Raw genomic sequence first — 12,872 nt, 5'->3', positions numbered from 1 at the left:
ACTTTTTTTTAAGAAATCAAAAATTTCACTACAAGTAGCAAATAAATTAATAAACTTGGGGGTGCACAAAGGTCAGGAGATGTTGATGTTTTAACTTTTTTTTTTTATTAACTTGAGTATTTCTTATATACATTTCGAGTGTTATTTTCTTTCCTGGTATCCGGGCAAACATCCCCCTCCCCCCTCCCCTTCCTTATGGGTGTTCCCCTCCCAACCCTCCCCCCATTGCCGCCCTCCCCCCATAGACTAGTTCACTGGGGGTTCAGTCTTAGCAGGACCCAGGGCTTCCCCTTCCACTGGTGCTCTTACTAGGATATTCATTGCTACCTATGGGGTCAGAGTCCAGGGTCAGTCCATGTATAGTCTTTAGGTAGTGGCTTAGTCCCTGGAAGCTCTGGTTGCTTGGCATTGTTGTACTTTTGGGGTCTCGAGCCCCTTCAAGCTCTTCCAGTTCTTTCTCTGATTCCTTCAATAGGGGACCTATTCTCAGTTCAGTGGTTTGCTGCTGGCATTCGCCTCTATATTTGCTGTATTCTGGCTGTGTCTCTCAGGAGCGATCTACATCCGGCTCCTGTCGGTCTGCACTTCTTTGCTTCATCCATCTTGTCTAATTGGGTGGCTGTATATGTATGGGCCACATGTGGGGCAGGCTCTGAATGGGTGTTCCTTCAGTCTCTGTTTTAATCTTTGCCTCTCCCTTCCCTGCCAAGGGTATTCTTTTTCCTCATTTAAAGAAGGAGTGAAGCATTCACATTTTGATCATCCGTCTTGAGTTTCGTTTGTTCTAGGGATCTAGGGTAATTCAAGCATTTGGGCTAATAGCCACTTATCAATGAGTGCATACCATGTATGTCTTTCTGTGATTGGGTTAGCTCACTCAGGATGATATTTTCCAGTTCCAACCATTTGCCTACGAATTTCATAAACTCGTTCTTTTTGATAGCTGAGTAATATTCCATTGTGTAGATGTACCACATTTTCTGTATCCATTCCTCTGTTGAAGGGCATCTGGGTTCTTTCCATTTTCTGGCTATTATAAATAAGGCTGCGATGAACATAGTGGAGCACGTGTCTCTTTTATATGTTGAGGCATCTTTTGGGTATATGCCCAAGAGAGGTATAGCTGGATCCTCAGGCAGTTCAATGTCCAATTTTCTGAGGAACCTCCAGACTGATTTCCAGAATGGTTTTACCAGTCTGCAATCCCACCAACAATGGAGGAGTGTTCCTCTTTCTCCACATCCTCGCCAGCATCTGCTGTCACCTGAGTTTTGATCTTAGCCAATCGCACTGGTGTGAGGTGAAATCTCAGGGTTGTTTTGATTTGCATTTCCCTTATGACTAAAGATGTTGAACATTTCTTTAGGTGTTTCTCAGCCATTCGGCATTCCTCAGCTGTGAATTCTTTGTTTAGCTCTGAACCCCATTTTTTAATAGGGTTATTTGTTTCCCTGTGGTCTAACTTCTTGAGTTCTTTGTATATTTTGGATATAAGGCCTCTATCTGTTGTAGGATTGGTAAAGATCTTTTCCCAATCTGTTGGTTGCCGTTTTGTCCTAACCACAGTGTCCTTTGCCTTACAGAAGCTTTGCAGTTTTATGAGATCCCATTTGTCGATTCTTGATCTTAGAGCATGAGCCATTGGTGTTTTGTTCAGGAAATTTTTTCCAGTGCCCATGTGTTCCAGATGCTTCCCTAGTTTTTCTTCTATTAGTTTGAGTGTGTCTGGTTTGATGTGGAAGTCCTTGATCCACTTGGACTTAAGCTTTGTACAGGGTGATAAGCATGGATCGATCTGCATTCTTCTACATGTTGCCCTCCAGTTGAACCAGCACCATTTGCTGAAAATGCTATCTTTTTTTCATTGGATGGTTTTGGCTCCTTTGTCAAAAATCAAGTGACCATAGGTGTGTGGGTTCATTTCTGGGTCTTCAATTCTATTCCATTGGTCTATCTGTCTGTCTCTGTACCAATACCATGCAGTTTTTATCACTATTGCTCTGTAATACTGCTTGAGTTCAGGGATAGTGATTCCCCCTGAAGTTCTTTTATTGTCGAGGATAGCTTTAGCTATCCTGGGTTTTTTGTTATTCCAGATGAATTTGCAAATTGTTCTGTCTAACTCTTTGAAGAATTGGATTGGTATTTTGATGGGGATTGCATTGAATCTGTAGATTGCTTTTGGTAAAATGGCCATTTTTACTATATTAATCCTGCCAATCCATGAGCATGGGAGATCTTTCCATCTTCTGAGGTCTTCTTCAATTTCTTTCCTCAGTGTCTTGAAGTTCTTATTGTACAGATCTTTTACTTGCTTGGTTAAAGTCACACCGAGGTACTTTATATTATTTGGGTCTATTATGAAGGGTGTCGTTTCCCTAATTTCTTTCTCGGCTTGTTTCTCTTTTGTATAGAGGAAGGCAACTGATTTATTTGAGTTAATTTTATACCCAGCCACTTTGCTGAAGTTGTTTATCAGCTTTAGTAGTTCTCTGGTGGAACTTTTGGGATCACTTAAATATACTATCATGTCATCTGCAAATAGTGATATTTTGACTTCTTCTTTTCCGATCTGTATCCCTTTGATCTCCTTTTGTTGTCTGATTGCTCTGGCTAGAACTTCAAGAACTATATTGAATAAGTAGGGAGAGAGTGGGCAGCCTTGTCTAGTACCTGATTTTAGTGGGATTGCTTCAAGTTTCTCTCCATTTAGTTTAATGTTAGCAACTGGTTTGCTGTATATGGCTTTTACTATGTTTAGGTATGGGCCTTGAATTCCTATTCTTTCCAGGACTTTTATCATGAAGGGGTGTTGAATTTTGTCAAATGCTTTCTCAGCATCTAATGAAATGATCATGTGGTTCTGGTCTTTCAGTTTGTTTATATGATGGATCACGTTGATGGTTTTCCGTATATTAAACCATCCCTGCATGCCTGGGATGAAGCCTACTTGATCATGGTGGATGATTGTTTTGATGTGCTCTTGAATTCGGTTTGCCAGAATTTTATTGAGTATTTTTGCGTCGATATTCATAAGGGAAATTGGTCTGAAGTTCTCTTTCTTTGTTGTGTCTTTGTGTGGTTTAGGTATAAGAGTAATTGTGGCTTCGTAGAAGGAATTCGGTAGGGCTCCATCTGTTTCAATTTTGTGGAATAGTTTGGATAATATTGGTATGAGGTCTTCTATGAAGGTTTGATAGAATTCTGCACTAAACCCGTCTGGACCTGGGCTCTTTTTGGTTGGGAGACCTTTAATGACTGCTTCTATTTCCTTAGGAGTTATGGGGTTGTTTAACTGGTTTATCTGTTCCTGATTTAACCTCGATACCTGGTATCTGTCTAGGAAATTGTCCATTTCCTGAAGATTTTCAAATTTTGTTGAATATAGGTTTTTATAGTAAGATCTGATGATTTTTTGAATTTCCTCCGAATCTGTAGTTATGTCTCCCTTTTCATTTCTGATTTTGTTAATTTGGACACACTCTCTGTGTCCTCTCGTTAGTCTGGCTAAGGGTTTATCTATCTTGTTGATTTTCTCAAAGAACCAACTTTTGGTTCTGTTGATTCTTTCTATGGTCCTTTTTGTTTCTACTTGGTTGATTTCAGCTCTGAGTTTGATTATTTCCTGCCTTCTACTCCTCCTGGGTGTATTTGCTTCTTTTTGTTCTAGAGCTTTTAGGTGTGCTGTCAAGCTGCTGACATATGCTCTTTCCTGTTTCTTTCTGCAGGCACTCAGCGCTATGAGTTTTCCTCTTAGCACAGCTTTCATTGTGTCCCATAAGTTTGAGTATGTTGTATCTTCATTTTCATTAAATTCTAAAAAGTTTTTAATTTCTTTCTTTATTTCTTCCTTGACCAGGTTATCATTGAGTAGAGCATTGTTCAATTTCCACGTATATGTGGGCATTCTTCCCTGATTGTTATTGAAGACCAGTTTTAGGCCGTGGTGGTCCGATAGCACGCATGGGATTATTTCTATCTTTCTGTACCTGTTGAGGCCCGTTTTTTGACCAATTATATGGTCAATTTTGGAGAAAGTACCATGAGGAGCTGAGAAGAAGGTATATCCTTTTGCTTTAGGATAGAATGTTCTATAAATATCCGTTAAGTCCATTTGGCTCATGACTTCTCTTAGTCTGTCTACATCACTGTTTAATTTCTGTTTCCATGATCTGTCCATTGATGAGAGTGGGGTGTTGAAATCTCCCACTATTATTGTGTGAGGTGCAATGTGTGTTTTGAGCTTAAGTAAGGTTTCTTTTACGTATGTAGGTGCCCTTGTATTTGGGGCATAGATATTTAGGATTGAGAGTTCATCTTGGTTGATTTTTCCTTTGATGAATATGAAGTGTCCTTCCTTATCTTTTTTGATGACTTTTAGTTGGAAATTGATTTTATTTGATATTAGAATGGCTACTCCAGCTTGCTTCTTCTGACCATTTGCTTGGAAAGTTGTTTTCCAGCCTTTCACTCTGAGGTAGTGTCTGTCTTTGTCTCTGAGGTGTGTTTCCTGTAGGCAGCAGAATGCAGGGTCCTCGTTGCGTATCCAGTTTGTTAATCTATGTCTTTTTATTGGGGAGTTGAGGCCATTGATATTGAGAGATATTAAGGAATAGTGATTATTGCTTCCCGTTATATTCATATTTGGATGTGAGGTTATGTTTGTGTGCTTTCATTCTCTTTGTTTTGTTGCCAAGACGATTAGTTTCTTGCTTCTTCTAGGGTATAGCTTGCCTCTTATGTTGGGCTTTACCATTTATGATCCTTTGTAGTGCTGGATTTGTAGAAAGATATTGTGTAAATTTGGTTTTGTCATGGAATATCTTGGTTTCTCCATCAATGTTAATTGAGAGTTTTGCTGGATACAGTAACCTGGGCTGGCATTTGTGTTCTCTTAGGGTCTGTATAACATCAGTCCAGGATCTTCTGGCCTTCATAGTTTCTGGCGAGAAGTCTGGTGTGATTCTGATAGGTCTCCCTTTATATGTTACTTGACCTTTTTCCCTTACTGCTTTTAATATTCTTTCTTTATTTTGTGCGTTTGGTGTTTTGACAATTATGTGACGGGAGGTGTTTCTTTTCTGGTCCAATCTATTTGGAGTTCTGTAGGCTTCTTGTATGTCTATGGGTATCTCTTTTTTTAGGTTAGGGAAGTTTTCTTCTATGATTTTGTTGAAGATATTTACTGGTCCTTTGAGCTGGGAGTCTTCACTCTCTTCTATACCTATTATCCTTAGGTTTGATCTTCTCATTGAGTCCTGGATTTCCTGTATGTTCTGGACCAGTAGCTTTTTCTGCTTTACATTATCTTTGACAGTTGAGTCAATGATTTCTATGGAATCTTCTGCTCCTGAGATTCTCTCTTCCATCTCTTGTATTCTGTTGGTGAAGCTTGTATCTACAGCTCCTTGTCTCTTCTTTTGGTTTTCTATATCCAGGGTTGTTTCCATGTGTTCTTTCTTGATTGCTTCTATTTCCATTTTTAATTCCTTCAACTGTTTGATTGTGTTTTCCTGGAATTCTTTCAGGGATTTTTGCGATTCCTCTCTGTAGGCTTTTACTTGTTTATTAATGTTTTCCTGTGCTTCCCTAAGTGTGTTCATGTCTTTCTTGAAGTCCTCCAGCATCATGATCAAATATGATTTTGAAACTAGATCTTGCTTTTCTGGTGTGTTTGGATATTCCATGTTTGTTTTGGTGGGAGAATTGGGCTCCGATGATGGCATGTAGTCTTGGTTTCTGTTGCTTGGGTTCCTGCGCTTGCCTCTCGCCATCAGATTATCTCTAGTGTTACTTTGTTCTGCTATTTCTGACAGTGGCTAGACTGTCCTATAAGCCTGTGTGTCAGGAGTGCTGTAGACCTGTTTTCCTCTCTTTCAGTCAGTTATGGGGACAGAGTGTTCTGCTTTCGGGCGTGTAGTTTTTCCTCTCTACAGGTCTTCAGCTGTTCCTGTGGGCCTGTGTCTTGAGTTCACCAGGCAGCTTTCTTGCAGCAGAAAATTTGGTCTTACCTGTGGTCCCGAGGCTCAGGTTCGCTCGTGGGGTGCTGCCCAGGGGCTCTCTGCAGTGGCAGCAACCAGGAAGACCTGTGCCGCCCCTTCCGGGAGCTTCAGTGCACCAGGGTTCCAGATGGTCTTTGGCTTTTTCCTCTGGCGTCCGAGATGTGTGTGCAGGGAGTAGTCTCTTCTGGTTTCCCAGGCCTGTCTGCCTCTCTGAAGGTTTAGCTCTCCCTCCCACGGGATTTGGGTGCAGAGAACTGTTTATCCGGTCTGTTTCCTTCAGGGTCCGGTGGTGTCTCTGATGTTTTAACTTTAAATAAGAGGTCAGTGAAAACTCACTGTAATGAAGACCCAAAGAGGCAAATATATTCCCTGGGAGGTCTTTGCTCTGACTTTCCATAAGGAACTTTCTCTCTCAGGTGCTATTCCTGTTTCCCTCCTCCTCATCTTCTCTGGGCCTTCACTAGACCTCCCTTCTCGACAGTGTGGGATCTCTGTTCCTGTTGAACCATTTTGGTAACTGAAGGCATGTTGATAATGCAGGTTTGTCTGTTCCCATGCTATTTTACCAGTTCTTATAGATTTTGAAGTTCACTATGTATGTTCAATCTCTGGATTGACATTCTTCTAGTAATATGGGACTCTGATCATCAGTAAATTCATATTGTGGCAACTTATGGTACTTAACAGAATTTTTCAGTTAGTGTCTCCTGTTGTATTTTACACTCCACAAATTCCAGCCTCTCTATTTTCCTAATGTTTAGATGTATCTCTTATAAAACTCTTCCCTTTTCATTTTGTCTCCATCCACATACAAATATGCTGTTTTATCTTTCATTTTAACCTGATTTTGTTCGTCCCTCTGATCTGGCCCTCTCAGTCCTTTATCTAATAAACTTATACAATTTTTATTTACTTGTACATATTCTGTATCTGATGTTTTAAAATCACTTGACTATTTCCTCTTTGTTCCCTTTGTTGCCTTTTTTGTTATTTACTTTTCCTGGCATTTCCCTTCCTCCCTCCCTCTCTTCTATTCTAAAGAATAGGGAGCTTCTATTCTTGTAGCTTTCTTGAGACAAAGTTTCATTTTGCAGCTCAGGTTCAAACTTACAGCAATCCCAGGTCCTGGCCTAGGTGGCAGCCACCATTGGCCCCAGCATAGTTTGTTTCATTTCCTCTATAGCTTTTCCTCTACTAAGTTGAAATTATCGATTACAGGTATGCTGTGGTCATCCTTGAAGCTCAACCATAGATATTTAATAGTGTGGAAAATCACTGTTTTAACCATGTCTGATCACTGTGAGAAACACGACTCCTTCTTACTCACATACTCCTGTTCATTATTGGATGCCTGGCTTTATCTTGGCTCTGTTCTTCACTCTTGGTAGCTAGTACCTTATGTTGGTGAATTTTACTCCTCTTGTCCCCTAGAGTATTTGTTACAAGCTGCTCTTTGCCATCCTTAAGGGATCCTGCCTTCATCAAGGAGAACCATTTCCACTCTCTCATCTTGTTCACATTCTGAAGCCCAAAGTCACAGAGCACTAAATTAATGTCTGCCCTGGATGGTCTGGTTTTTATATTTTGTTCTTGCTTACAGCTTGTGATCTATTTTGGATTGCATTTTCCTAACAGTTGGGACAGATGAACAGTTTTAAGTTTTGCTGGGTATCCAGTGGTTTTACAGTCATAGGATGTTTCCCAAGAATAAGCAGTGTATGTGAGCTGTAGAACCTCCTTCACATATGAGTGGAATGTAAAGAATTTCCCTAGTGGAATGGATATTAAAATTGTCAGATACAACAAACGAGAGGTAGGCGTGAAGGCACAGAATCCTCAGAAGCACTTGAAGGCAGTTTCAACCAAACCCATATGCCATGGAGGTATGTCTGCATGGTGAGAAGCTAGGAGAGTGACTACACTACCCACCACTGACAGCCTTCCTGAGAACAGCCCCGTCTTTTCTTTCCTCCTGGGATCAAATACCCTTCCATCTGGTGTGAATGACTCGTGTGGTGTGTGGTGTGTGGTGTGTGGTGTGTGGTGTGTGGTGTGTGGTGTGTGGTGTGTGGTGTGTGGTGTGGTGTGTGTGGTGTGTGGTGTGTGTGTGTGTGTGTTTATCTCATACCTAAAGACTTCAAAACATAATATAGAAAAATATATCAGGATTAATAGTTTGGACTAAAGTTCGGGATAAGTTAACATGCCTGGTGTGTAGTAAAGCATGTATGAACCTTAAGGTCTTTCATTGCTTATGATTTGTTCATTTGTGTGCATACACACACTTGTGCACATGTGGAGGTCAGAGGGTAACTTGTGGGGGTCCTCCTTCCTTTTCCTCTGTCAGGCGGTTTCAACTATCAAACTCCAGGGGCTAGAGTTTCTGGCAAGTGAAGTGCTCTTACCTGCTGAGCTATCTTGCAAATTTATATTCTATTACTTCATTTTTAATTTATATTCTAAATTCTTTTAATTTTAGTTCACATCCTAACTGCTTTTATTAGTCCACTAATGCAAATATATGTCTCTTGTTTCTCTGCTTCTCTTCCCACTGTACCAGTGAATAATACTTAATAGAAGTAATACTAATCTGAATTGCTTGCCTCGGAGGGTTAGTGTATCAATGACTTATACGATATTACTTATTCTGGTATATGGAAATTTGCTCAGAGTGAGAAAATTGATATAAGCTTCATCTACCTCACTCTTTCTTTTTGTGTGTGTGAGAAATGGGCTTGGGGTGGTGGCAAAGGTGTATTCTTTTTATAAATAAGTGTGTGACTGGTAAAATACACAGTAGACAAAGGAAAATTAGCAGTAACCTGAAGACATGGAAAGCTCCTGAGAAACATTGGTGAACATCACCTTTGATCTCCTCTCTCTGCTGGGGCTCGCTTTCTGCACTCTGGGGAAATTTTCTACCAGGACTTTATTTTCAAAGTATATTGCAATTGGCAAATAGTATTCAAAGTAGCTCTCACACATTCAATTTGGAAATAACAGCAGAAAAGCTAATCCCTGTTACTGCTAAGGGGTTAAGTTTGTTGTGCTCAGTTTTCAGAAAAGTAAAAAGAAAGAAAAGAAAAAGAAAACGCATCTCACGGTTGTTCCTGCAGTGACTACACAGTCCTCGGATCATACACCTTTAAAAGGTCTGAATGCGTTGCTGGGCAAGTGTCATGTGTGTTGAAAGATGCCGTGCTTGTTAGACACTCCAGCAGAGCAGCGTCTCCACAGTCATGGATTGCTGTTCTAGGTAAAAGCCTGTGACAGGCGCAGGCTGCATGAGAAGGTGGCAGCAGGGACAAATTGTTGAATACATTGACTCATCAGTACAGCCGGAAAATTATGCTTCTCAGCCTCTTGTTTCCTCGTTTAAAAAATGTTTTTTTAAAAAATTGCATATTAGGATCTGCTCCAAAATACAGATGCCCACAAAAGAGCATTCCATGAAATCTACCGGACCAGATCTGTCAATGGGATCCCAATGCCTCCCGATCAGCTAGAGGACATGGCCGAGAGGTAAGAGAATGATTATTTTTTTTTATGAAGGCTCTTTTATTTAAAAAAAATGTTAGATGGATGCATTTGTATTCTTGTGCACATTTTCCTTTTCCAAATGAATTGTTATAATTTTAACAGGAATGCTTGCATTTGGTAAATGCAAAGTGGGTTCCCACACAGACGCTAAGAGTGCCAACATTTCTAATATATTATTAACTGGAGAGAGTGAGTTGGAATGTTCCCACAGCCTGCAGATCACAGAAACGCTTTCCTCATCATAGGCTGTATTTTTATTCAATACTGTAAGGAACATTATGTAACATTGCAAAAACAGCTTATAAGAGAAACAGATGAGAGATGTGTTAGCAGGGAAGCGAAATAAATCAAAGGCTTCCATCGGTCGTTTTCTCTCAGAACCTTGAGCTAAGAAAAGAATCGGTTCCCCTGGCCGAGAGCAGGGAGAGTTTAGAAGGCTGCTGTGTAACAGGTTCGGCCAGCCTTCTTCGGTTACTATTAGTTACATCCTGTGAATTCTGTCTATTCCTAGGTTTCATTTTGTGTCCTCCACATCCGAGTTGCATTTAATGAAAATGGAGTTTCTCGAACTGAAGTACCGTCTACTGTCCCTGCTGGTCCTCGCTGAGTCAAAGCTGAAGTCTTGGATCATCAAGTATGGGCGGCGAGAGTCCGTGGAGCTGCTGCTGCAAAGCTATATCGTGAGTCCCTGGTGCTCTGACACAGGTCCAGCTTGAATTTAAGTGCAGCAACACGGGTGTGTGAAGTGGCTTGGGTCTGAGGTGTGGAGCTTTTCCAAGCACCTAGAATATTAGCTTAGATTCTTCAAAATTTGTTGTTGCAAATCCTTGACTTTGGAGAGTTCCCATTAGTAATTGAATTGGACTCTAGTGAAGGGGGTTTATTAATTACAAAATGTTTTTTTATACTCTCCTTTAGCTGCAGCCCCATTAGTCCCTTAAAACAGAACTATTGTACTCATAGGCTACCTTCCTGTCCTCAAAGCTCCCAGTGTGAATAAATAGGGAATTATTTTCAGTTTTGCACATGGAGACCATTAGTGTGTTAGATTTGCAGCATGAGCCTCCTTCCTGGACTTTGCTGTGCCTGTATATGTCCACGCACTGGGCAGGTTTGTCTATAAACCTCCTTCCAACTTAATTTTTAAATATTATCATGTGCTGAAGGTATTGGTCTAGATAGTCCTAATTCTATCTGGAAGAGTAGCCCTGAATTAATTAAAGAATGTGGCTGGTCCATTTAAATATAGTCAATAGAGTGTGTTTAATAAAATCAGTTTACTTCCTCTTAGTCAACTGTTCATGCACTCGCACAAATTATTGGCAACATTTGATTGAAAATATTCATACTCAGGGCATCCCTGTTCTCTGATATACGTTTAAACTCAGGTTCTAAGCTATAAAAGTAAACTTAACACACTAGCTTGTTACAATCTGACAAATCACAGTAACTTAGAGTATGTGCTGGAATTCATATTAAAACTGTGTCTTTCTTGTAAGCACCCATTTTGGACCCATAATCAGCCTTGTTACACCTTAATTTTGTTCTTTAACTGATTTGTGAACTACAGAAATTGGAAAACATTTACCCTGCCGCTCTTCTCTCTGGATTCAGTGCAGTGGTCTAGGAACCATTTGTTTAAAAAGCTGTGAACTGTGTTAGAATGTATTCATGTGTAGCTATTTTGGTAGGAAAAAGAAATCCATTTTTAAAATTCTAGTAACTGCTGTGGTCTCATAAATATTAAATGGAGGAATGGATTTATACCTTCAGTTCTAGCGATAGCAAATGGTGCACTGAGCACAGAACTTGACTACACAGTCTTCATCCTTTGTTCTAGCCATTTAGGAACAGCCAATCAGACTTAAGGACCTAATAGGACCGCTTTACCAAGTCGATGTTCCAAACCAATGGTATTAATAATTCTCCTCAAACTTCTCAAAAGATATATAAATAGAGAGTTAATGTTAATGTCAGCACTTCCTGCCCACTCCATAAAGTTAAAGAGTTCACTGAGATGCTAATTTCAAACTGCTTTGCAAATTTCATGTACAAGTAAAATGGACCATCATTCTACGTCCCCAGCAGGCTTCAGCATGCATTTACTCTACAAGTGAAGAGGACTTAGCCAAAGCTTCTATTAGTGGCTTTAAGGGCCCTTTTGGTGAATAATTTCAGTGACTGTGGGCCTCTGAGTACTTCCCTTTTCGCCTCCATGAAGACTCACTGAAGTCAACAGAGATGAAACACTGTGGAGCTGGCACTGGAATTTAAATGTCCCAACCCCATGCTCCAGGTGATGCAAAGGGCAAGAAACAGAGTCAGAACTTGAGTCTAGATGTTTCCATGTTAAAAAAAAAAAAAAGAATCTCGTATAAGCAACACTTGTCGATAAAAAAGGCCTATGGGCAATGAGCTGAGGTAGTAAACAGGAGCTGGGACACTGGCAGGAAGAGAGGATTCTGGGAAACAGAAAGAGGCGTGAAAGTGCAGAAACACAGAGGTCAGAAGCATGGGAGCTTAACAGCCACATAGATGAACACAGGATAGAATACAGAGGAGATTTGTCCCTTGTCCCACACTTGGATGCATGAAGCAGCCGAGAGGTAACTGACCATGTGAAAGTCATAGAATAGTTTGAATGGGTTACATGGCTAGTCAGGGAATGGAGCAAAGCTTGCAGTCTAGGTATTTATAAATAGTCTGAGAGTTGTCATTCCCATAGCAGGGACTGGAAAGAAGGAAAAAAACTGACTTATTTTTACATTTCTGAGTTAAAAGCCCTCACAGGCATGCAACACTAATACTCTCTAAATACAAGACTTGTGAAAAATAATTAACCAAAATACCATAATTAGACAATAGAAATCGACCAAAATATTGATGTCTATTGAACTGTAGTGAATCAAGGAATGATGTTCTCATAAATGTTAGTTCCTCTTGGTATGTTTAAAACTGGATAATATTTTATGCTTTTGCACCTGGAGAAGTTCAGTGGCCACTGATTCATCTGCGGGCTAGGCAACATGGTAGAAAGCCGGGGTGGGGGGCAGGGGAGGAGCATTGCCACAGGGAAGTGTGTTCTCATCACGTGTCAGTGATTCACTACCCATGGAACCTTTGTGAATGATTGACATTTCTGTGGTGCGTCTTTCATGAATTCCCCCCTTTTATCATGATGCCAGTAGCAGTAGAATACTGGATTCTTCTAGAACCCACACTTTGTGTACTGCCTTCCTTTTGTGTCACACTGCACTAGTGTCTCTCATCCTTCTGGGGCTTTCAGAGAAAACTCGCTCATTCCAGAATAGATTGTTTCAAAAATCCTGA

The 12,872-nt window shown here is 40.4% G+C and overlaps 1 protein-coding gene across 38 annotated transcripts in view; it reads left to right on the top strand.

The window, feature by feature from the left end:
* The window catches only part of Syne1 (spectrin repeat containing nuclear envelope protein 1), a 477,397-nt gene that overhangs the window by 139,822 nt on the left and 324,703 nt on the right, over positions 1-12,872 (top strand). For all 38 annotated transcript variants that reach the window (NM_001419849.1, XM_087580487.1, XM_087580698.1 and 35 more), the window contains 2 exon segments: positions 9,412-9,524; positions 10,054-10,222. In NM_001419849.1, the coding sequence (NP_001406778.1) occupies positions 9,412-9,524; positions 10,054-10,222 (282 nt within the window).

Source organism: Rattus norvegicus, chromosome 1 (genome assembly GCF_021556685.1).
Source record: "Rattus norvegicus strain SHRSP/BbbUtx chromosome 1, alternate assembly SHRSP_T2T, whole genome shotgun sequence".
In the NCBI taxonomy this organism is placed as follows: domain Eukaryota; kingdom Metazoa; phylum Chordata; class Mammalia; order Rodentia; family Muridae; genus Rattus; species Rattus norvegicus.
The sequence above is the reverse complement of the archived record's forward strand: the minus strand, read 5'-3'. Positions and strand labels throughout refer to the sequence as shown.